The sequence below is a fragment of the Quercus robur genome, chromosome 4 (assembly GCF_932294415.1).
Source record: "Quercus robur chromosome 4, dhQueRobu3.1, whole genome shotgun sequence".
Lineage (NCBI taxonomy): Eukaryota > Viridiplantae > Streptophyta > Magnoliopsida > Fagales > Fagaceae > Quercus > Quercus robur.
The window spans coordinates 65,947,988-65,971,595 of record NC_065537.1 but is presented as its reverse complement, the minus strand read 5'-3'; the positions used below and the strand labels follow the sequence as shown (position 1 = coordinate 65,971,595).

The window sequence follows — 23,608 nt, the reverse complement described above, 5'->3', positions numbered from 1 at the left end:
TATATATATATATATATTAGGGGGGTATGTATGGATGCTATATATGTCTTCATTATCTTATAAACAGATGAACTTTAATCAAATATCAATAGATAGAGTGAAAGACGAACAATAGTACTAGATTTGTAGTGCTATATCTATTTTGATTATATTCTTTTTTATTTCTATTTTGTAAGCTATGCGAAAATAATGTTAAAATAAATTCAAAAAAAATTGGATTTGCCTGTGACGGTGTGGCTTCCCAAATATTTGAGTTTAATGGAATGCAATTTACTTTCTTTTTTTTTTTTTTTTTGAAAATACTAAATATTTTTAACACACACACGGGAAAGGGGAGAACGTTTTAAAGAAATGTACAGTGGTGTATATTTAAAAGGGCCTAACTCTTGAATATACAGCACAGACTTTAAATCTCTTTAACTCTAATTTACTTTCTTAAGTCTGAAAGTAAAAGTACCTTCACAATGACTTTAATATTATCGTAGTATTTTGTGTGTGTGTGTGTGTGTAAGGTTCTATTACTCTTTTTAACTATTTTGGTGGTTAGCAATCACATAAAATTTATTGAACAAATACACAAGCTTCAAATTGGAATAAATGAAAATTTTTGACGATGCTCATTATTTTATCTTTATGTCTTAAAATGTAACTGCATGTAATAAATAATCCCACAATAAATCACTAGCCTCTTCACATGTGTGCTCATTAGTGTGTTTTTTTTTTTTTTTTTTTTTTTGGTTGCAAGTTTGAGCTATAATTTTCTAAACTATACCTATGGCTTTTCTTTTTACCATGGTTTTCAGACCTGGACCGTTCATTGAACCGTAAAAAGAAGAGGTTCAAGGTTTTTAAGGTTGAACCGAGATTGAACCGGGATAGAACCGTGATGATGTCATAATTAATTTAATAATTATTTAAATATAAATAAATATATTAAATTAGTGTAAATAGAAAAATTAAATTAAATGACCAGATTAAATATAGAAATCTATCTTTCAAATATATTTTTTCATATCATAACTTTCACAGTTATGTTACAAAATCATGCTTAAGTTATTATTTAACTTAAGTTATTATATCATAACTTTCACTTAAGTTATGATATTTTTTCATTTTAACCCATTATTATATCTTGGATATTTTTTCCTAATTAGCTCGAATCAAATTAGTTCAACTCACTTAAAAGTTCTCAACATACTTTTAGCAATTTCATATTTTGCACATGTAATGGAAATGCTTTTTGGGCTACACCAAGAATCAATGGGCCTTGTGATTTAACTTAAAAGAAAAACCAAAGTTGTTGTAATTGTTAGGTTCTTTGGGCCCAACATAAATAGCCCATTAGACATTAGTTGTGAATTGATGTGATGATACACTTGAAGCCTTCATTCTTCTGCGATAGTACACTAACTAGCACAACAACAGCACTTGGAGTCTCTTGTTTTGGTGGGCAGACAGACCAATAAAGCAAATAAAGAAAAGTAAAGAGTATTAATATAAAATTAAAGTGCTCAACCTCGAAGAATGCGTTGGCAGCACCTCCTCCACACAAAGTGCTTCAAAGTTGGCATTTTACAGTTCAAAACTTCCCTTTACTTCTTTCTTTGAAAGTTTCAGATGCAATACTCAAGACCCAAGTGAATTTCTATTCTTCTCTTCACTTGAGCATCCTCCGCCGTGTGCCTGTGAATTTCTGTTCTTTTCTTCCTTCTTCCCTTTTTTTTTTTTTGTCAACAACTTCTTTCATTTTCTCTATCTTATGTTGCCCTCTCTACAAAAAAGATTTAAAATTTATGGAGAGATGCGAAATGGAAGATCTAAGAGCGGAAAGAGAAAGAATGCAAAGAGTAATAGAGACTAGAGAGACACGCGAGAAGATGGAGGTTCAACAATTTTTTTTTAAATTTTTGTTTAATGCTTTGATCTAAAACTATGAAAACCGTGGACGGTTTTCAGATCTGGGCGATTCAACCTAGGTTCGAACGGATTCATGCTTTTTATGCCTAGAATGGTTCTTAGGGTTAAAAGAATCGGATTGATGAGAGGATCACGGTTAACCGGATAGGACCGCACGGTCCGGTCTGGGTCTGAAAATCATGCTTTTTATCATAAATTTTAATCTCCTAAGATTATATAAAAGTTCAATATTGAGAAAAATAAAAGGGATAATTACATTTTACTTACATGTGGTTTGCTTCTAATTCTATGTGTCCACCCTAGTTTTAATTTTGACACTTTGCCCATCTGTGATTCTCACCGTTACCCAGTCATAACCCACCTCTCCTAGTTCCGTTACTCTAATATAGAAAAGGTAAAAAACAGAACCCCACATGGATCAAAACTCACTCTCTCCCAAAACTTACTCACTCCCATCCAACCCAATGAAGATCCACAACAAAATCCACATAGATCAGAGATGCAAGCACATGGGACGTAAGTACTGACAAATCAAGATCCTCATAATCAAGGTACCCATTGAGATATACATTGAAGTACAGCAAGTTAAGTGCACGACTAACAATATCATAGAAATGCAATCGAACCAAGTATTGAGCACCACTTGAGCCCACTGGAAAATTCCAAGTGATGTTAAACCTTGAATCCAAATTTGTGTTTTCCCTATTCATTTCTTGGGTTGTCATATACACAGCATCAGGCCCAATCTCTTGACTTGCACCTCTAGGATTTTGTTTTGAAATTTAAATTTCAAACCCTCTAATTTTGATGAGAAAAATCACTTCAAATGCATCTAAATTGTGTATGAAGGTTAATAATTTGAATTTAACCTTCTTCAAATTAAAACTGACATCGTACATCCTCATCTTCTTCTTCTTCTTCTTCTTCTTCTTCTTCTCCTTCTCTGTTCTTCAAATCCTGGATGTCGGTAATTTGTTGACTTTTGGTGTGGTTCTAATCAGACAGAAGAAGGTCGTGATTGAAGACCGGGAAAACCGGACCGATCTAACCGTCCAACATGACCACATTGTCCTTGGCTTTACAAACGGACACGAACTTGAACTCCTCGTTTTCCTCGATCACTTCCTCATAATCATAATGATCAAACTTGGGAAACGTAAAACGAAAAGCTGAGCAAGGTTGAGGTTATTGTCAAAATTTGGTTTCGCTTTGATTCACAAAATATAGATCTTGCCAAACATCACGCCAACTATAGTCTTTCAAGACTGGAGGCACCTATCTATCCATATACATTACATTTCTTTCATTTATTTTATTTCTGGGTCAGTTTCTTACTTATTGGTTATTTTTGGCTTAAATTAAAAACCATTTCAAATGGTTTTTAAATTGTGCAGAGGATTAATAACCTGAAGTTTCTTTTTTTATTTTTTGTGGGTATTTGCTTAAATTAGAAAATCAATTTGAAATTCAAAAATTTGGATGTTTTTCCATTTTTGGGTCTGATTCTCACTTGCTGGTTATTGGGTTTTTTTTTTTTTTTTTTAAATTTATTTTTATTTTTTATTTTTTTCTTTCTTGGATTTAATTTGGTTTTGTTGCTTCAGATTTACTAAGTTGTTTGAAGAAGCACTTGACACATACTAGCATTGCATTGCATTGTGTATGATCTTCATTGGGTTGGATGGGAGTGAGTGAATTTTGGGAGAGAGCGAGTTTTGATCCGTGTGGAGTTCTGTTTTTTACCTTTTCTGTGTTAGAGTAACAGAAATTGGAGAGGTGGGTTATGACTGGATAACGGTAAGAATCACAGGTGGGCAAAGTGTCAAAATTTATACCACGGGTGGGCACATAGAATTAGAGGCAAACCATAGGTGGGTAAAGTGTAATTATCCCAAAATAATAAGAGCCTTTTGAGCATGGCCTACATGTGAGTGATTAGAAGTCAAAGGAATTTTCTCATCCAAGTGAAAGGTCTTCTTTGAGCATGTGCATATCGTTATGTGTCATTAATTCAAGAAGCATTAAGTTTTATTAATGTTTTTTCAGGTACAATTTTATTAATTTTTAAAAACTTGGTTTCTAATTATACTATTTTGCAAAAACAAAACAATTTCCAATTTAATTTTAAGCAACTTGAAAAATGGATGATAATTATAGAATAATAGTCTTACGCACGTGCATATTATCTAAAACACCCTTAATAATTATTTATCATTATTTTCAAATAAACAAACAAACAAGTGAGGGTATATAAGTAAATTGATCTTCATATACCATCCCATGTTTGAATACTAATACACATTTGAATTCCTACTATCCCATGTTTAACTCCCATAATACTCTTTCACTCACAAATTTTAAAAAACTCTATAAAAAAGTTTAAAAGCAAAAGGCTTGCTTATAAGTCGGTACGAAACATATACACTTAGGGTGAAGAGTCAAAACTCACCGTTGCACACCTGATAAGTTTGAGCTGGATTTTTTAAAAAAAAAAGAAAAAGAAAATTATTAGGACATTAGATAAAAAGTTCTAAGACATGAAAGACGGAGGAGAGTTATAGAAAACTCTTCTTTTTTAAAAAAACAAAACAAGAACTGTCAGTGTAAAAACAAAACTGAGCTAAAAGGAGAAAGGACAGAGTCCGTGATTGAAAAGATGGGATCACGTCATGGGAACACATGATCAAAGCAAACGCCTTATTCTACATCATTTCATGATTTTAGTGTTTCAAATTTTGTGTTTGCGAATTTTATTTTGAGCTGAAACAACTATTTTGGGACATAATAAATGAATTATTAGAATTAAACTTTTTTTTTTTTTTGGCTTACTTAGATTGAAAGTATAATGTGAACAATTTTCGCTAAACAGTCTTAACTTGAATTACTCTTGCATCAACATTAGCATTTTTTTTTTTATTATGTTGGGTTTGATAAAATCTGTCTTTATCAAAACTAGTAATTTTGTTTTGGGTGTCCTTAGGTAAGAAATTTGGAACACTCTAAACATTTATACACTTAATTAGGTCCAACCAGATTTGTTTGATTTTTATTTTTAATTTTTAATTTTTTTTTTTTTTGTGTATGTGGATAATTGGCACATTAAAGAAATACTATATAAGTTTCAAACTCCAGAAATTACAGAAGTTTGGTTTTCTTCAAAACGTTGTTTGTTTTAGCATTTACTGCTCTCTGATTAAGTGTCATTTTCCTCTTTTTCCCACCACCTTACTAGATTCACCTTCATATAAAGAATATTAGTATGAACTAGAAAGTATGATATGTACATGTAATTCTTAGATACTCTTGGAGCACGTATGGAGAGTAGTGCTTCTTCCTATCACATTTATGGTAGGGTCACTCTCTCTTACTTTTTCTCATATTTTAATCTAAAGACTAAAATTAAAAGTGATTTTTAATTTTCATTCTCATCCATTGATTTACTAGCATCAAATCTAGATCAGTAAGAAATAAGGATTGAAGTAATAGTCCATTAATATTTTAGGGTGTTTCATATTGGTGATTCGAACCCACCTCCTACAATATAATAAGAATTACTCTTGAAATTATGAATATTTACTACCATTGAGACCACGACAGGTAACATGAAAATAGGAATGCTTTCAGTAAGTCATATGTACTAATGCAGCTTCATAAGATCAATCTCAGAGAACCTTTGAGTGGTTGCATGCATGTAAAACTTGGATGAAAATAGGATTTTATATTTGTTATTCCAGTTGCACTCATTTAGTTGATCTTTGGATCACTCATTCAATTGATCTTTGTTCTAGTGAGATATTTAATTTTATTTAACATGTTAAACTTTTCATTGAGTTATTTAATTTAATGTGTTGGGACGACAACTTGTATGTTTCATTGATGTCCTAGTGAGATATTTAATTTCATTTAACCTGTTGAACTTTCCACTGAACTATTTAATTTAATGTGTTGGAACGACAAATTGTATTTTCCATTAATATTGATGCTCTAGTGAGATATTTAATTTCAATTAACATGTTGAACTTTCCACTGAACTATTTCAGTTAATGTGTTGGGGTGACAAGTTGTGTTTTTCATTGATATTCCAGTGAGATATTTAATTTCTTTTAATATGTTGAAATTTCTATTAAGCTATTTAATATGATGTGTTGGGATGATAAGTTGTATTTTTTTTTTTTTTTTGGAAATGGATAAGTTGTATTTTTTATTAATGTTTTTGTGAGAGATATTTAATTTCATTTCATGTGTAGAACTTTCTACTAAGCTATTTAATTTAATGTGTTGGGATGATAAGTTGCATTTTTCATTGATGTTCCAGTGGGATATTTAATTTCATTTAAGGGTCTGTTTGGGATCTATTTATTTTGCTAAGATTAAAAACTTTTTGCTGAAAGTACTGTAAATAAAGGTAAAAGTTAGCTGAAATAGTATAGTAGGACCCATGAATAGTACAAAAAAGTGCAGTAGGGCATATGAATAGTAGCAAAAATAAGCTGAATGGTAAAATAAGCTGGTTTTTTAATTTAGAGCCAAATGCACACTAACTTGTTGAACTTTCCACTTAGTTATTTAATTTAACAACCAGTATTTTTCATTAATGTTCCAATGAGAAAGCAACAAAAATAGGGATGAAAGTTATCTGTTGACTCATGAGTCATGGTTTCAATTGGATATGAAGGTGCATGGAACTTCATGCCCAACGCCCACACCAAAGTTGTCCATATTGTCGGTGAGCCTTTGACTATCGAACAAGGCCTTTTACACTTGAATAGCTTTTCAAATGGTTAATATATTCATAAAAAACTTGTGATAGTAATTGTTTTTTTTTTTTTTTTTTTTTTTTGTATTTCCAAGAAAATGTCTGGATTTAAATTCTTCCTTCCAAATCCTACTATCAAATTATTATTATTATTATTAATTAGAAAGTTACGAATAGGGGAATTTGAATCTTGGATGTTTCCATTAGAACTACTAGGAAGTGTTAGTTGAATTACAAGCTCTTGACCCCATTGTCACATTATCAAAAGAATGAAATAGTTAATAGATTCATGAGTTCCAATTAACTCAAATGTATAAAAAAAATTATTCTCATATAAAAGAGTTAAATTCAAATCTTGCTTACACCAAAATTAAGTAAATTATAAAAAAAATATATAAAATAAAGAGGTACTTTTTTTTTTTCTTATAAGAATCGCCTTGCTCATATAGTCATACTTATATAAGAAAACTTGAAGTCGCTAAAGTGAGTGCAAGATTAATAATCCTTGAGTACACCATGATTGCAACCCATATCATCATCGAGGACCTCTAGTTTAAAAATGTTGGGACATATGTGATTCACTTGTTAGGAACATATGTCACTATTTTATATAATTGGCTAATCCTTTGACAAAACGCATTTTACTTGTATTTGGGTAGAACTAGGATGTGTTTAATACTTCAAGAAACTTTTTTTCAAGATCAAGTGTTGAAGCCATGCAAGTCTGTCTAAGATTCAAGTTTGAAAAGTGCTTGTCATTAAAACTCGACAGCTAGCCATCTATCGAGCTAGAAGAGCTATTCTAGCCCCGTGGCTCGACAGTAGCTAGACAAATAGGGTATCTGTCGAGGTTTATGAAAAATAGAATTTTTGATCTGTTTTTACTCTAATCCGTGATTATGTGTTTAGGCTTTCTTTTCTCACAACCCTAAAGATATAAAAAGATTATTTTAAGGGTCGTCAAAGCGTTCACAAGTTGCAAAAGTGTTGAGCCAAGTTTGTTCAAGCAAATTGTGACCGGAGACAGAATTTGCCCTAGTTTATTGTTCATGTGAAGAAATTGCTGTATTTGTGCATCGTAGGGTTTTGTGACGAAACATCTTCTGGATCTTCATCGTTGAGATAAACTAAAGAACTTTGCAGCCAACAACCTTCTCTAGTTGGTGATTGAAATTACGTACTGGGATCCGCGCAATTGGTTAGTCATGTACTGGGAGCCGTGCATCAAAAGGAGAAATTGTCACTACAGAACAAGTCCAATTGGGTATTGGGGTAGGGGTTCAACTGTAGGTTGATATAAGATACTATGATTCTTTTACTTGTAATTGCTTGTTGTGATAATAATAGAATTTCGGGAGTGATGACCTTAAAATCACCTGGTAGGGTTTTTGCCGTGTAGGTTTTTTCCATTTGTAAACAAATCACCGTGTCAATTTATTTTCCACTGTATTTAGTTTAATTGGTGATTTGTTTGTGTTACCACGCATTTGCATGTTAATTTGATTAATTAATGAACTTGGCTAATTATTCAATTAATTCATCACAAGGGGTCAATTCGTTTTTGGCCTATAAAAAAATACTTAATCTAATTTAGGGATGACTTCTAAATCTAGGTTTAGATGCCTTGCAGGCATACTTGCATTGATTATTGTAGGGCCTGTAGAGGCAAAGGGATTTGGAGCCATTGTCAAGTTATCTCCATCATCCTCCTACATTTGAACCCCAACTTTCATGGAAGGACGATCCAATAGGTGCCATTGGGTGCACCAGAGTCCCACAATCGCTAGTTTCTTTGCAATTTTAGCATCTCCATTACCCTTATCATAGACTCATAGGTCTTCCTTTTTCTCTAACATATTGTATATCCATTATGAAAAATCTATTTGCCTAGTATATATTCTCCACGATTACACCAACATTTTTCCTACCTCTGACCATTTCAAGCAACAATATTCTAAAACTGTAAATATTTGATTTGTAAGACACGCTCCCAAAGTTCCTAAAGAACACATCGGGTGCAATGTAACCCACGGTCGCCTTAGTTGTGGTCATGCACACTGCACTCTAATCCTTTGCACACAACTTGGCTAGACCAAAACTAGAAATTTTTGGATTAAAATTTCGGTCTAGCAAAATATTATGAGGTTTAATATCAAGATGGAGAATTTTTTGATCATATCCTTGGTGAAGATATTTGATTCCTTTTGCTATGCCAAGAGCAATGTCTTGTAGTTTTTCCTAGTCAAGGAAACGATTAGAATCTACTAAGGAAATGAACTTCTCTAGTGAATTATTTGCTAAGAACCCATGAACTAATGCCCTTCTAGATCCACTAGTGAACCACATTAACATGGTGGATTCTACCCATTGTTCCCACTTCATTTATGAATTCTTCCCCATTGCCCTTGGAATTGTTCAAGATCTTCATGGCAACATGGATTTCATTTGAAAGCTTTCCTTTGAACACCCTTCTGTAGGCTCCTTGTCCTCACTTCTTTGTAAATTGATTTATAATCCTTTTGACATCATTATATGAGTAGCTTGTGGGTTTGAGAGCTCTGTAATCCTCCAAAAACCTTTCAATCCTTGCTTGATTTTCTTTTTCTATTTTGTCATAGCAATAGACATGGTAGAGTACATATACAACTAGTTCCAAAAGAAATGACCCCAAGGTGGAAATTGCATGTTAACATATTCCTAAGTCTAGAAAAAAAAAATTATTGTAAATTTTCAAAAATGGCCAACAGAAAACTCACCAATAATCATTATTTTTGTTGATCTACCTGTAAAATATTTTAACATAATTAACTTCTAGTTGCACCTATCTGAAAATAAAAGATAATTGTTTGTATTTATATCATTAATAGCAAGAAAATTATTTGGTATTCTCAAAAAATTATTTTGGTTAATTTTTAAGTTTCGGGGTTATTTTGGGCATTTTTTTTTGGTTTAGGGGTTATTTTGGTAATTTTTTAGGTTTTAGGGGTAATTTGGTCTTTTTATTTAGGTTTTGGGGGGTATTTCGATCAATTTTTAGGTTTAGGGAGTATTTTGGTCATTTTTTAGGTTTTAGGGGTCTTTTGGTCAATTTTTAGGTTTCAAGGGTATTTTGGTAATTTTTTATGTTTTGGGGGTATTTTGGTATTTTTTAGGTTTCGGAGGTATTTTGGTCTGTTTTTTTTTTTTTTTTTGTTTTAGAGATATTTTAGTCATTTTTAGGTTTCAGAGGTATTTTGGTTGTTTTTTTTTAGTGATTTTTGAGCATATTTGGCTTTTATTTTATTTTATTTTTTATGTATAGGGAGTATTTTGGTAATTTTAAAGGTCTTTAGGAGTATTCTAGTTATTTTCAAGTTTTAGGGGCATTTTGATAATTTTGATTATTGGGTAGGTTGGGTTTTACCCATAGTAATTGGGTTAGGTCGGGTTTGGGTTAAAAGTAATTAGTTAAATATGCAATAAATGGGTAAATGAGTTTTAAGTACCCAATTTAATTATGTCCACTCAAACCCACCCATTTGACACCTTGGTACTTTGTATGCTCGTGGAAAAGTTAGAGCCTATATAGATTGTAGCCTTGTTGTCACTGTTAAAGTATATTTACTAAACGCACATGCCTTAGCCCAATTTACTTATTGTGCACATTTTTTTGCTTGTATAACACTCTTTCCTAGCCCAATGAGCTCAGACCCAATTTACTTTACTTATTGTGCTCATATTTTGCATGTACAACACTCCCTCATGCCTGTATATAAAGGCCTTCTATTGTACAATTAAAGAGAGACAAATTATTTATTTATTTTCTGTTTTTATTTTCTCAACAGTCACAACATAATTTGGTCCGTTGCATATGCGTCATATTAAGGTTGGCAATGATTTGCTTTAACTAAGTGATCTCTCTTGTTTTGCTCAAAAAAATAAAAATAAAAATAAATAAATAAGCAAAAAGTGATCTCACATGTGATTCTCCAAAAAAAAAAAAAAAAAAAAAAACACAAGTGATCTCACATGTGTTTGTAATTGAATGTATCAGTTGTTTGTTTTTTAGTTTTCCATGAGATAAATTATTGACTGAGGAAAAATATGCATCTTGCCTAGTCAGCAATACTCATGCAAATGAATGGTGCTAGTAGCTAAATAAATATTTCTTGGGCCAGGTATTTACTTGATATATCATAATACTTTATAATACTAGCTTAACTTTCCATATTTATATCATTATTAAAATTAAAAAAAAAACATTATTGTACTTATTTTGTGTTGATCAATGCATTCTATTGTATGGCTTTGGAATAATATTCAATAATTAATTTTTACTTCAAATGAGTTTTAACGCATTAATAAGTATTTTAATGGAGTGTATTTCAATTAGTTTAATAAGAAATCTGGGATTTAATTCCTGTTTATACCAAAAACTGATTGGTATCTTAATCTGATGATAAAAAGTTATTATTAAGAGCGGATGCAATAAGTTGAAACTTTCTTAAAAAAAGTCTTTTAATGGAGTTTGAAAGTGATTCTAGCAGCAAGCTCTATAAAAACACACAAGTTTACGTGCAAATTGCACAAGAAGTACACAAGTAAATTTGTTTATAAAGAATATCTAATAAACTCAATTTTGACGTGTATCTTAATCAAGTTAAAGAAGTTCAACCCATTTCAATTTAAGCCCAAAGGGAACATGTAAACAAAGAAAATTCGCATTAAAGCCAAATCAAATTAGGGTTCAGATTTCAACCAATGCAGGCTTTATTGTGTTGCATGTAACTTTTGGCCAAAATATCGGATTGAGGCAGAACAAGTAGCACTAGAAAGCTAATCCAAAGGACTACAAAGGTGGTCAATCAGAGCATGAACATCAACACAATCACTTGAAAATGCAAGCGCATATTAGAATTTGAAAGGTACATGGCGTAGATGTTTTTATACATAAAGAATAAGCATATTTCACATATTATCATAAGAATTTAGATTAGATCTCAAATCCAGAAATCTAACAATCTAACTGAATTTTCATCATTTTATGTCAAATAACCTCATTTTTATGAAAATAAAATGCACATATCTATCATAGATGATATGTGGACGATGCTAAGCAATGAAAATTAGAATTCTGTTTTATGTGATGCAAACTTAAACATATATATGCTAGAAATTTTTATAAATGATGCATGAACTTGTGATTTCATATAAGAAATTCATGTTAAAATAGATCTGCATTATATGGCTAACCTAGGTACACGGATCTACAAATCTTCATGGAAAAGGCATGAGAAACATCTATATTATCTATAAGAGGATTTTTTTCTTTGGATTGGACTTTTATGTTGTTTAGAAATACCCCTAGACAATATGTCTAACAGGAACAAACTGGTAAAAATATATCTCCAACTCCACTTAAAATACCTACAAAATAGGACACTCTCCTATTAATCTATATCTTCATAGCAAACTTATCCAAAAAATTAAAAAAAAAAAAAAAACTCTCAGTCCACTTCGAAAAACACTTTAATTTTTCTGTTTTTTTTTTTAAATCTAAACACTTTAGGGGCCGTTTGGTAACGTTGTTTATATTTTTTAGAAATACGTATGAGTAAAAAGGTGTGTGAAAATACGTATAATATTGTTTAAAAACTAAAAACATGTGTTTAAACACATATACCAAATAGACCCTTAATCTCTCAAAATAACAGCTTTAAGTTTTTTTTTTTTTTTTTTTTTTTTTTTTTTTTTTTTTTTTTGAGTTGTGTCATAATTTAAAAATTGAAATGAATGGAAAATTATGACATTAAACCAAAAAAAAAAAAAAAAAAAATTCTCATTCCATGCGCGATTCGTGTGTGATGAGGCTAATATTTATGTAGTGACACATGCTATCATAATTCATAAGTGCATGGATTTACAAATCTACTTGAGATATACCCAAACAATAGAATGATATGATTAGATCTACCATCTCAATGAATGAATCTCTTTTTTTGGGGGAGAATGAATGAATCATGTTAAAATATTATATATATATATATATATATATGAATGTATGATTATGGCATTAAATCAACACAAAAAACAAACATATCAAGTCCAAAAGAAGAATATAATGAATTTAACAATAAGCTATATTAACAAGAACACCCTATTCTAACCACAAGTTTTTGTACTTTTAAAAAAAAATTATAAAGAAAAACATAATTAAGCAAAAGAATCCTAATTAGCTATGGGACTCAAAATTTACTTGCAAGCACACTTCGCTGCATAAGCAATGGGCGGATCTAAAAATTGCACAAACCGATCTCTATGCCTCCTTGCTCTCTCAAACTTCTTTAATCACTGATCTTTGTCTTCTCTTCACATCCACACACTGACCTTATAAATTGGTTAGAGGAATTGTACGTTTGATGTACACTTTGCTCCTTTGATGATGATGACAATAGCATATCTTAAGAAATAACTAATATTTTGTGTCAATGGGTGAATCCTAAGGATCTCAAGATAGCATTTGTGTGTGTGGCAAAAGGTGCAAAAGCAAAAGTATGGAATTTTGTGGGTATGGTTAATGGGTGTAGGCACCTCATTTTGTAACTTTCGTTTAGTCTCGCTCGGAAGCCAAAATCGCCATTCTATGACCTAAGAGGAAAATTGATATTATTATGAGTTCCATTTTTCAATACTTAAAACAAATCCAAAAATTCTGACTACCGAAACCACATCTTAAGATCACGCCACATTAGGATTTCATCCCTAACTTTCAACCAAAAAAAAAAAGAGATTTCATCCCTAACCAAATTCTTGTCTACTTCGAGTCATGGTTTTTGTTGGATCCACAAAAATCAATATAAATAAATAGCATAAGAATACTTTCAATTTATTCGTAAATCAATATTAAAATGCACCAACTGTTCTCACTGTGGGTCATTTCTTATGCTAGATGGTCAATTTCTTATGCTAGGGTGAACTTTTGGATCAGTTTCAGTTAGGATACATCTTCAATTAATACATAGAGGTTTTTTCCCCCCTTGAAAGTGTTGATCAACCCTGAGCCCCCTCCTTATTATATATTTTAGTATGAATTCGTATAATGTTTAAGTGATAATTCAAGTCTTTAAGCTTTTATAGACTCTTTCTTGATTGTGTTCTTTCACAATTAAAACTTTTCTTTAATTAATCAAGATATATAAATTATCCAACAAGATAAAAAAATATGTCAAATAATTAATTAAAGAATTTGTGCATTATCCACTTGGAATCATCTGGTACTCAAATGTCCATCATAAATAAAAAGTTCAACCAATATGAATTAATCTTTCTATATATTAATTTTAAATTAATCCCTTTGGAATTAATCAAAATTATTTTAGGATGATCCTGTGAATGAATGTATTGCAAATGAAGCACTGTATTGAAAATGAAAAATCAAAATTAAGCCTTCATACAACCTTGGACAAAGCACTGTATTGCATACGAAAAGGAAAAAGATCAATTTATTCTTTTATTGCGTGATAACCTCATGTGATGCGAATTTAAAGGGTGTGCTGGCCTAAACTTCTTCAACACTTAAGTTAATATTCACCACATTTTTTGTGGGTTTTTTTTTTTTTTTTTTTTTTTTTTTTTTTTGGGGGGGGGATTTCCTATTATATAGGAAAATTTCTTAGTGTTTCCCTTGAGTGTAGCCATTTTATTTACTATGAACATAATTAACCTATGATGAGAGGCATGATTGTCTTCATAATATATAGGCTATATTTTAGACATGGAGCTATCTGTTGCATCGATAATTGACGGTTAATGGATTTGGATCTCGTATATCTCCATTAGAAATATTAAAGGCTTCATTTCCCTTTTTTTATATTTCTCCTATGTCAATAAAATTTAGTATTTTACTAAACCTCACTGTTTCTTTCTCCATCGGATTCACAGTAAATACTAAAATTTACAAGAGTGCATGCCTGGCCTGAAGGGGTATAATAGTTCTAGTGGCATTTTTGTTTTTTGACTTGTAGAAATTGACCAGGCAACATTGGTCAAATAGCAACCAGGTTTGAAGTAAAAAGTTTTTACTACGTGGTATGAAAGACCCAAGCAAAGAGAGCAAACTTTGAATTTGAAAATTATGAAGAGGGAATGGGTCAGCCAATTGGGCTAAGTCGAGCCAGTCACCAATCAACATTTTCCATATTTGACTCCTTATCAGTTATATTTCGTTGGTATAAATAAGACTCCACAGTCCACATGCCTATCTACCTCCATTCTCAACCTCTCATCCCCCGAAGACAAAGAAAATAACCAAAGAGACAACCTCAATCAAATGGCTTCCCAACAAGCAGCACCTCTCATAGTCCCTTCTTCAAAGAAAACCAGTGCTGCTATTCCTGTCCCAAAACTTCCAAGAGTCCCTATGTCAGTTCCAAAAATGCCAACAAGAACTGTGGTTGAGGAATGAACATAAGGGCTGGGTTTACAAAAACAGTCCCAATTGACGTTGAATCATACAACTCCACTAGTATTGCAAATACCCCAACTTTATGCTCTATTAGAAGCTGTAGCGGATAGGGTAGAGATGCACAATAACATTGGAAAGCAACGTGACAATTGGAACACACTTCTTTTGAACTCTATCAACATGATAACTTACTGCTGCAACCTTAACTGGTGTTGGAGCAATTGGAGGCGCTGGAATGCCTCTATTGTCTTTGAAATTATCGTCCGCGCTACTGTACTCTGCAGGCTGCAGCCACAGGATTGTTACTTACAATGAACAAAATTCAGCCCTCACAACTTGCTGAGGAACAACGTAATGCTACCAGATTGTTCAAGCAACTCCAAAGCCAAATCGAAACTATCCTCACTCTTGGCACTTCAACTCAAGATGATGTGAAAATTGTGATGGAGAAGGTCTTGGCTCTTGATAAAGCCTTCCCACTTCCCTTGCTAGGAGCAATGCTCGAAAAGTTTCCTTCAAAGTTTGAACCTGCTGTTTGGTGGCCATCAGAACAATCACAGAACAAAACCAAAGCACAAGAAGGTAAATTTCATAAGATGGCGAAGAATGGTTGGAGTGAGGAGCTGGAAGTTGAAATGAGAGATATTATTGAAGTGGTGAAGAGAAAAGACATTAAAGACTATGCAAGGCTAGGCAACTTGGCGTTGAAGATCAACAGGATTTTAGCTATCTCAGGCCCATTACTCACTGGCATTGCTGCCATTGGTTCCACTTTTGTGGGTAATGGATCATGGGCAGCGATAATAGCGGTGGCTGCTGGGGCATTAGGAAGTGCTGTTAATGCTTTTGAGCATGGTGGACAAGTTGGAATGGTGTTTGAGACGTATAGAAACAACGCTGGCTTCTTTCGCCTATTGGAAGAATCAATTGAAGGCACACTTGAAGAAAAAGATTTAGAAAAAAGAGAGAATGGGGAATTGTTTGAGATGAAGGTGGCTTTGAAGTTTGGAAGAAGCTTGTCACAGCTAAAAGAACTTGCGCGAAAATCTGCTTATTCCCGAAGAGAGGGAACTTCAATTGATGAATTTGCAAGCAAGCTTTTCTAATTTTAGTTTTGACAACAAGATTTTTGTATGATTAGGTAACATTGAAATGGGCTAAATTTGATTCTTTTTAACGATTGTACTCTTTGTATAACAATATAACATACAATACAAACACAAATTTTGTTTCTGTTAAGTTTGCAGAGGATGGTGTTAAATGAGTTAATTTAATTATTTTGTCCAAATACATTAGTACATGAAGTCATTTAAGATCAAATCTTAAAAAAAAGAAAGGTCACTTAAGTTTTTTTTTAAAAAAAAATTAATATGAATCAAACAATAAAATATTTCAAATAATGTGTTTTATAAATGTTTTCATTTAATTTTTAGTTTCACATCAGCAATATATTAAACAAATTACTAATTATTTTTCGGTGATATTGTAGTTAGTACAAATTTTAGTACATGTAATTCTTAAAAATAAAAATAATCTCTAAAATCTAAAATGTAACATCTATTATTGTTACACTCTTTTTAAGCCACATAAACATAGCATTTCAGTCTAATCTGGTCCACTTTGGGTCATTTGGTCTAATTCGGTCCACTTCGGGCCATTTGGTTTAATTCGGTCCAATTAAATCTAATTCGGCACATTCGGTCCTTTGTATTCACTTTGGTCCAATCTTTCCACTTCAGTCCATTCAATCCACTTTGGTGCAGTCTTTCCACTTCGGTTCATTCTGTTCACTTCAATCCATTTGGCCTACTTCGGTCCATTTGGTCCCCTTCAGTTCATTTTAGACTAATTGGGCCTTCAATTGATTTTTTTTTTTAGTTGCCTTTTTTTGTGCTCAATTTCTTTTCCCTACGTGTATGACATAGACTTGGCTGCGTGCCCATGCGGGGCTGCTAGGGCCTAAGCAGCGTGTATGCCACGGCTTTGGTTGCATGCCTATGCTAGGTTGCCGTGGCCTAGGCAGCGTGCACCCGGGTATGCCATGGTGTTGGCTGCGTCCCATGCGAGGCTGCTAGGGCCTAGAAAACTCCACCATTGAAGTTGTAAAAATTTCATGGCTAGATTCAACATATATATATATATATATATATATTTTTTATGATTTTCGGAAGTTAGAAAATAGAAAAAATCATAAAAATTTGAAAAATGCTTTGAATGCCAAACCAATTTCTGAAAACCCTCTATAAAATCATGGAATGAATTTAATTTTTGGGTAGAAAAATATGAAATTTTATTTTATCTAGGTCAAAATCTTTAGTTTAAGGCTAAAAAATACAAACAAAATATGCATTATAAATTAGATATTTGGGCCAAAAAAAAGCAATAAAAATGATACAATCCTAAACTTAAAATTCAAATTTCAATAATAGAGGCATTATACTTATATTCAAAAAGAAAAAAAGTGCTACAATTCTAAACTCATATAATCATTAAAATTATTGTAACATGTTACATGTGCTTCATGGAATAAGGTTGTACTTCTTTTAATTTTAACATTCTTGGATATGTTCAAATTAGTTAACCGATTATGAAAATTTTTTTTATTACAAAAAAAAGCCCTTTACAACATCTTGTCCATTTATATAAAACAATATTATAATTATGTAATTTAAATCTTTTATTAAATTAGTTTTTCACACACACACATACACACATATACATGTGTGTGTATTGTTGTTGAATGTAAAATACATTATATGTTCTATTACATAAAACTTATAAACATAGAAAATAATTTTAAACAACACATGCCCTACAAATTTTACATTATATATATTTTAATTAATTATATAACATTTTCCAGCAACACATAAAAAACACATATTCACACGAACATGGCACAATATTAATGTAATTTTTAAAATTGAGCCCATGACTGGACTAGTTCATCACCAAAACCCATTTAATTTTGAAAATTCCCCACTTGCCCATACATTTTAGAACTAAACAAAATGTTGAACCAAACCCACTTGCCCCAAACACCTAAACAAAAGCCCATAAATAGTTTAAGTTAGAAGCCCACTAACTTAAACCAATGTTTGGCCCAATAATCAAAGTCAATCCCTAAGTAAAAGCACATCAACTCTTGAAGCCCACTAAGGTTAAAGTTTAAACCAAAGCTTGCCCCAGCCTTAAGGCCAACCCTTACACGAATGTCAAATGCCTAGCTTTCCAAATTTTTGAAAAGACCCCTAAAGTTTATTAAAAATATATAATTAGCCAAATATTATTTAAATTATCAAAAAAAAAAAAAAACACACTAAACCCCTTAATTCCACCAAATATCTTTCAAATCACAAAAACACAACATAAACTTCTAATTATACCAAAATGACTAAAATGACTAAAATACTTCCAAGACTAATGAAAACTAACCCCAAATTGGAACTTCTTTCAACTAAATATTGTTGGTAGAAGTCTCAGAAACTAATTTATACAATGAATTATATTATTCATAATTGATTAATGGTAGGCCAAATTCAATTACATCGCGTAACTTCTAGATGATGTTACACTATTAAATTTCTTTATATTGGCTAATAACTTTGTTGAATTACTAGTTTAAAAAAAAAAAAATAAAATAAATAAAGAATAAAGAAAGATAGCAATTTTACTCTAACTTTATTTAAGTGTATATATGTGTGAAGTTCCTTTCTAGATACTTAAATTCTTCCCCTCCCCCCTCCCCCACTGTACAAGAATTTTATACTTGTGAAGTGACTACCACACCAAAAGTGAGCGCGCGGTGGCTTGTTGACTTAATATTAGCTTAGGTATTTTTGTTTCTATATTCATCATGGTCATCAATTATCAAGGTAATTAGTGATTAAAAAAAATTATTCTTTCTATAAATAATTAATAATTTACTTGTTTTAAATAAGTTAAACCCATGCACTTACAAATTGGAAAGTAAATGACATTTGAGTGACAATACATTTGATGTGCATAATAACAACATGAAAAGTATGTGAAATAAAAGTGGAATGACAAAAAAGAAAATCTAATATATGGAACGATGTGGGTATAACTTAAATCATACAAAGCAAAATACCTATTTGCAACTCTGCCACACCCAATGCCGAACATCCATAATTTGTTGGTTTAGTTCAAAAAATTAAACCATATCAAGCATTTGGAAACACTAAATGGAGCCATGATGGTTGTTCTGTGTGAAAAAAATAAGAAATAATTAAAAAAAATAAAGAAAAATTATATTCTAATAAAATGTAGAGTAAAATAGATAATCTAATGTGAAGTATTTTGAAAAATGTATATGTAAAATAGAAAATTTTGGGTTTTATGCTAAAATGGAAAGAAATTTTTGCATGGGCTGATATAAATGCACTAGCGTTGGAAATGGGATGCACATCTATAAATTATCCAGCTAATTAGTGACGTTACCATTTGAATGATTGAAGCTCAAGCGTCAAGCATATTTGAAGTCTATAAATTTTGTAGCGACTAAAAGTACTAGGCCTATACATATAGACCTTTCAAAAACAATACGGGGATGGATTTAATTTATATATAAAGAAAGAAATCGACTTAAAAATTAATGATTTAAAAATAATATTATTTATTAATACTGAAAATTAAGTACATATCACAGATAAATTTTTTTTTTCAACTTTTTGGTAAATTGAACGGATTAGTTACCAGTTATATTCTCAAAATAACTCATATTTGGTCTCAAGGAGTATGTATAGTAGTTCTAGTGGCATTTTTGTTACGACTGTAGATATATAAGATATTGACCTTGCAGCCTTGGTCAAATTGCAAGATTGCAAGATGCAACCGTTGTCAAATTACATGATCCAATAAAAGTAAGAAACTAGGTTTGACGAAATAACATTTTTTTTTTCCTATTTTAGTAAGGTACGAGCATGTGATGTGAGAGTAGATGTGGCAATTCGTGTTTGCGTGTCGTGTCGACTCATAAGTATCTGATTATATGGGTCAACACTAACCCAACATGTTTATTAAATAGGTCAAGATTCATCAATTCTAATATGATCTATTTATTAAACGGGCCAATCGTATTGACCTGTTTATCAGATTTTATTAAAAAAAAAAATAGTATTAACCAAATTTAATTATGAGAAACCAAAAAAAAAATTAAATTAAATATAAAATTTAGAACTAATAAGTAATTGCATCACAAATAATCGAATAGAAGGTTAAAATTCCGAGAATTGAAAATGATGTGGTCCACCGTAGGGAGACCAAGCCAAGCGCAGAGAGCAAACTTTGAATTGAAAATGATGAAGAGGGAATGGGTCAACCAATAGGTTTAGTCAAGTCAGTTACAAATAGTCAATAATTACCACATCTGACCCCTTCTTATCAATCATGCTATAAATAAGACTCCACAAGCCTCTCTATTCCTTCATTCTCAACCTCTCACCACAAAGAAAATAACCAAAGAGACAACCTCAATCAAATGGCTTCCCTACAAGCTTCACCTCTCATACTCTCTTCTTCAAAGAAAATCAGTGCTGCTATTCCTGTCCCAAAACTTCCGAGAGTCCCTTTGTCAGTTCCAAAAATACCAAAAAGATCTGTGGTTGAAGAATTGAACATAAGGGCTGGGTTTACAAAAACAGTCCCAATTGATGTTGAATCATACAACTCCACTAGTATTGCAAATACCCAACTCTATTCTCTTTTAGAAGCTGTAGCTGATAGGGTAGAGATGCACAATAACATTGGAAAGCAACGTGACAATTGGAACACCCTTCTTTTGAACTCTATCAACATGATAACTCTTACTGCTGCAACCTTAACTGGTGTTGGAGCAATTGGAGGCGCTGGAATCCCTCTACTGGCTTTGAAATTATCGTCCGCCCTATTGTACTCTGCAGCCACAGGATTGTCGCTTATAATGAGCAAAATTCAGCCCTCACAACTCGCTGAGGAACAACGTAATGCTATCAGATTGTTCAAGCAACTTCAAAGCCAAATCCAAACTATCCTCACTCTTGGCAATCCAACTCAGGCGGATGTGAAAATTGTGATGGAAAAGGTCTTGGCTCTTGATAAAGCCTTCCCACTTCCCTTGCTCGGAGCAATGCTCGAAAAGTTTCCTTCAAAGTTTGAACCTGCTGTTTGGTGGCCATCAAAACAATCACAGAACAAAACCAAGGCACAAGAAGGTAAATTTCATAAGATGGCGAAGAATGGTTGGAGTGAGGAGCTGGAAGTTGAAATGAGAGATATTATTGAAGTGGTGAAGAGAAAAGACATTAAAGACTATGCAAGGCTAGGCAACTTGATGTTGAAGATCAACAAGATTTTGGCTATCACAGGCCCATTACTCACCGGCATTGCTGCCATCGGTTCCACTTTTGTGGGTAATGGATCATGGGCAGCGATAATAGCGGTGGCTGCTGGGGCATTAGGAAGTGCTGTTAATGCTTTTGAACATGGTGGACAAGTTGGAATGGTGTTTGAGATGTATAGAAACAACGCTGGCTTCTTTCGCCTATTGGAAGAATCAATTGAAGGCACACTTGAAGAAAAAGATTTGGAAAAAAGAGAGAATGGGGAGTTGTTTGAGATGAAGTTGGCTTTGAAGTTCGGACGAAGCTTGTCACAGCTAAAAGAACTTGCACGAAAATCTGCTTATTCCCGAAGAGAGGGAACTTCAATTGATGAATTTGCAAACAAGCTTTTCTAATTTTAGCTGCAAATAATTTTTCTTTGACTGTTTGATTCTTCTGACAAACAAAATTTTTGTACAACCATGTAATATTGAAAAGGGTTAACTTTGATTCTTTGATTCTTTCTAACAATTGTACTCTTTGTATAACTATATGTTACAATACAAAAAGGTTGAGTCACAAATTTTTCACTACATCTAGCTTGTCTTCTAAAATAACATTTCCTAGTTCTGGATTTCAACAACCCGTAATAATGAAGTTGTTGAACAGCAAGTTGCAAATATATAATAGTATTATTTAATATCTTATGCGCTCGATGAAAGTGAGATTTCTTGAATATATAGTTGACCAGGAAATTATGGACCAGTTGTTTGATATGAGCAGAATTTGATGGCTTGAAAAGTTAAACTTGTTACATACATACTGTTTTACAGTTTATAAATACCCAAAAAACAATTAAAACTAAAACTTTATAAAACTAATAAACATTATATCTAAAATTTTGACTTTTCAAACCCAAGAATTCACAACATTATTGAAGAGAATAGAAGCCATATATATATAATTAGAATCAAACAAAGATCAAGATTAAAGTGCATTTTTATCATCATATATGTTGTTTTTATTATCTTTCTATAGGATTTTCTTTTTTTCTTTTTAAGTTTAGTATGCAAAAATTCAAAAGTTTAACATCAAAATATATCATTTGAGCCAAAGATAAAAGAAGCCCGTGTCAATCATATCTGAAAAAAAAAAGTAGTATTTGTTGAATACATTGACTTAAAGTCATGTTTTCAATTATAATTGGTTGTGTTTACACGCTATACATATATGCAGCAAAAATTTCTCATTAAAAAAAGACCTAAAATTCAATGGTTCATTGGTGACGAGCTCTTACACTGTTTCAATATGTTCTCTTTGCATAACCAAAGCATCCCTCGATCTGCCTCCTTCATCATCTTCCTTGTCAAAAAAAAAAAAAAAAACTGAGGCAAACTAATACACAGAAAAGCTCCATTTAAGAACATGAAAACCACTCACATATAAGACCAACCACCATCATAACTCCCTCACAATGGACTTAGAAAATCCCAAAAATTCAAAAGAAACCCCACACACACAAAACTGGTTCTATCAAGCCAACCATGACAACAACAACAATAACATAGAGCAGTAGAGGTGGTATGCAAAGAAGGAGAAAGATATAATAAAAAAGAGCGGATACATAAAAGAAGCATCAAAGTGGAAGTGGGCAATAAGAACAAGCAACACAGAGACCACTTCGATCTTCTTTGATCAAGCATGTAACACTGATGAATTCTTTTTCCTTCCCTGCAACTCTGCAAGTATTGCCATATTGGAATACGCTAGTGCACAACGCATCAACACACAAATTCACAAAAACATTGCACAATATCAACATCATTTTCAATATTAAAACAAAGCCCATAAGTTCATTTTCCATATTAAAACAAAGCCCATAAGTGGCCCATAACCCATTTCAGTTTAAAAATTCCCTCTTAGCCCATACATATTAAAGCCGAACAAAACTTTGAACCAAACCCACTTGCCCCGAACACCTAAACAAAAGCCCAACGATAGTTTAAGTTATAAGCCCACTAATTGAAACCAATGTTTGGCCCAAGCCTTAAAGCCAACTCCTAAACAAAACCACATCTAAGTTAGAATCCTAAGATCATTTGCATCAGATTATCATTTATATTTTTAGCATAAAACCTATCTTTTCTATTTTACATACTCACTTTTCAAATA

General features: G+C 32.1%; 1 protein-coding gene and 1 pseudogene across 1 annotated transcript; both read left to right on the top strand.

Moving 5' to 3' along the window:
- The first annotated feature begins 14,948 nt into the window (after positions 1 to 14,948).
- Positions 14,949 to 16,316, top strand: LOC126723405 (probable F-box protein At4g22030; annotated as a pseudogene).
- A 4,258-nt stretch (positions 16,317 to 20,574) lies between these two features.
- On the top strand, positions 20,575 to 22,013 carry LOC126723408 (probable F-box protein At4g22030). The gene has a single exon (XM_050426798.1). The coding sequence runs from the start codon at positions 20,617 to 20,619 to the stop codon at positions 21,850 to 21,852; it is 1,236 nt and encodes a 411-aa protein (XP_050282755.1). The 5' UTR covers positions 20,575 to 20,616; the 3' UTR covers positions 21,853 to 22,013.
- The last annotated feature ends 1,595 nt before the right edge of the window (positions 22,014 to 23,608 follow it).

Coding starts and splice junctions, on each gene's coding strand:
- LOC126723408 (XM_050426798.1), top strand. CDS start 20,617: ATGGCTTCCCTACAAGCTTCACCTCTCATACTCTCTTCTTCAAAGAAA.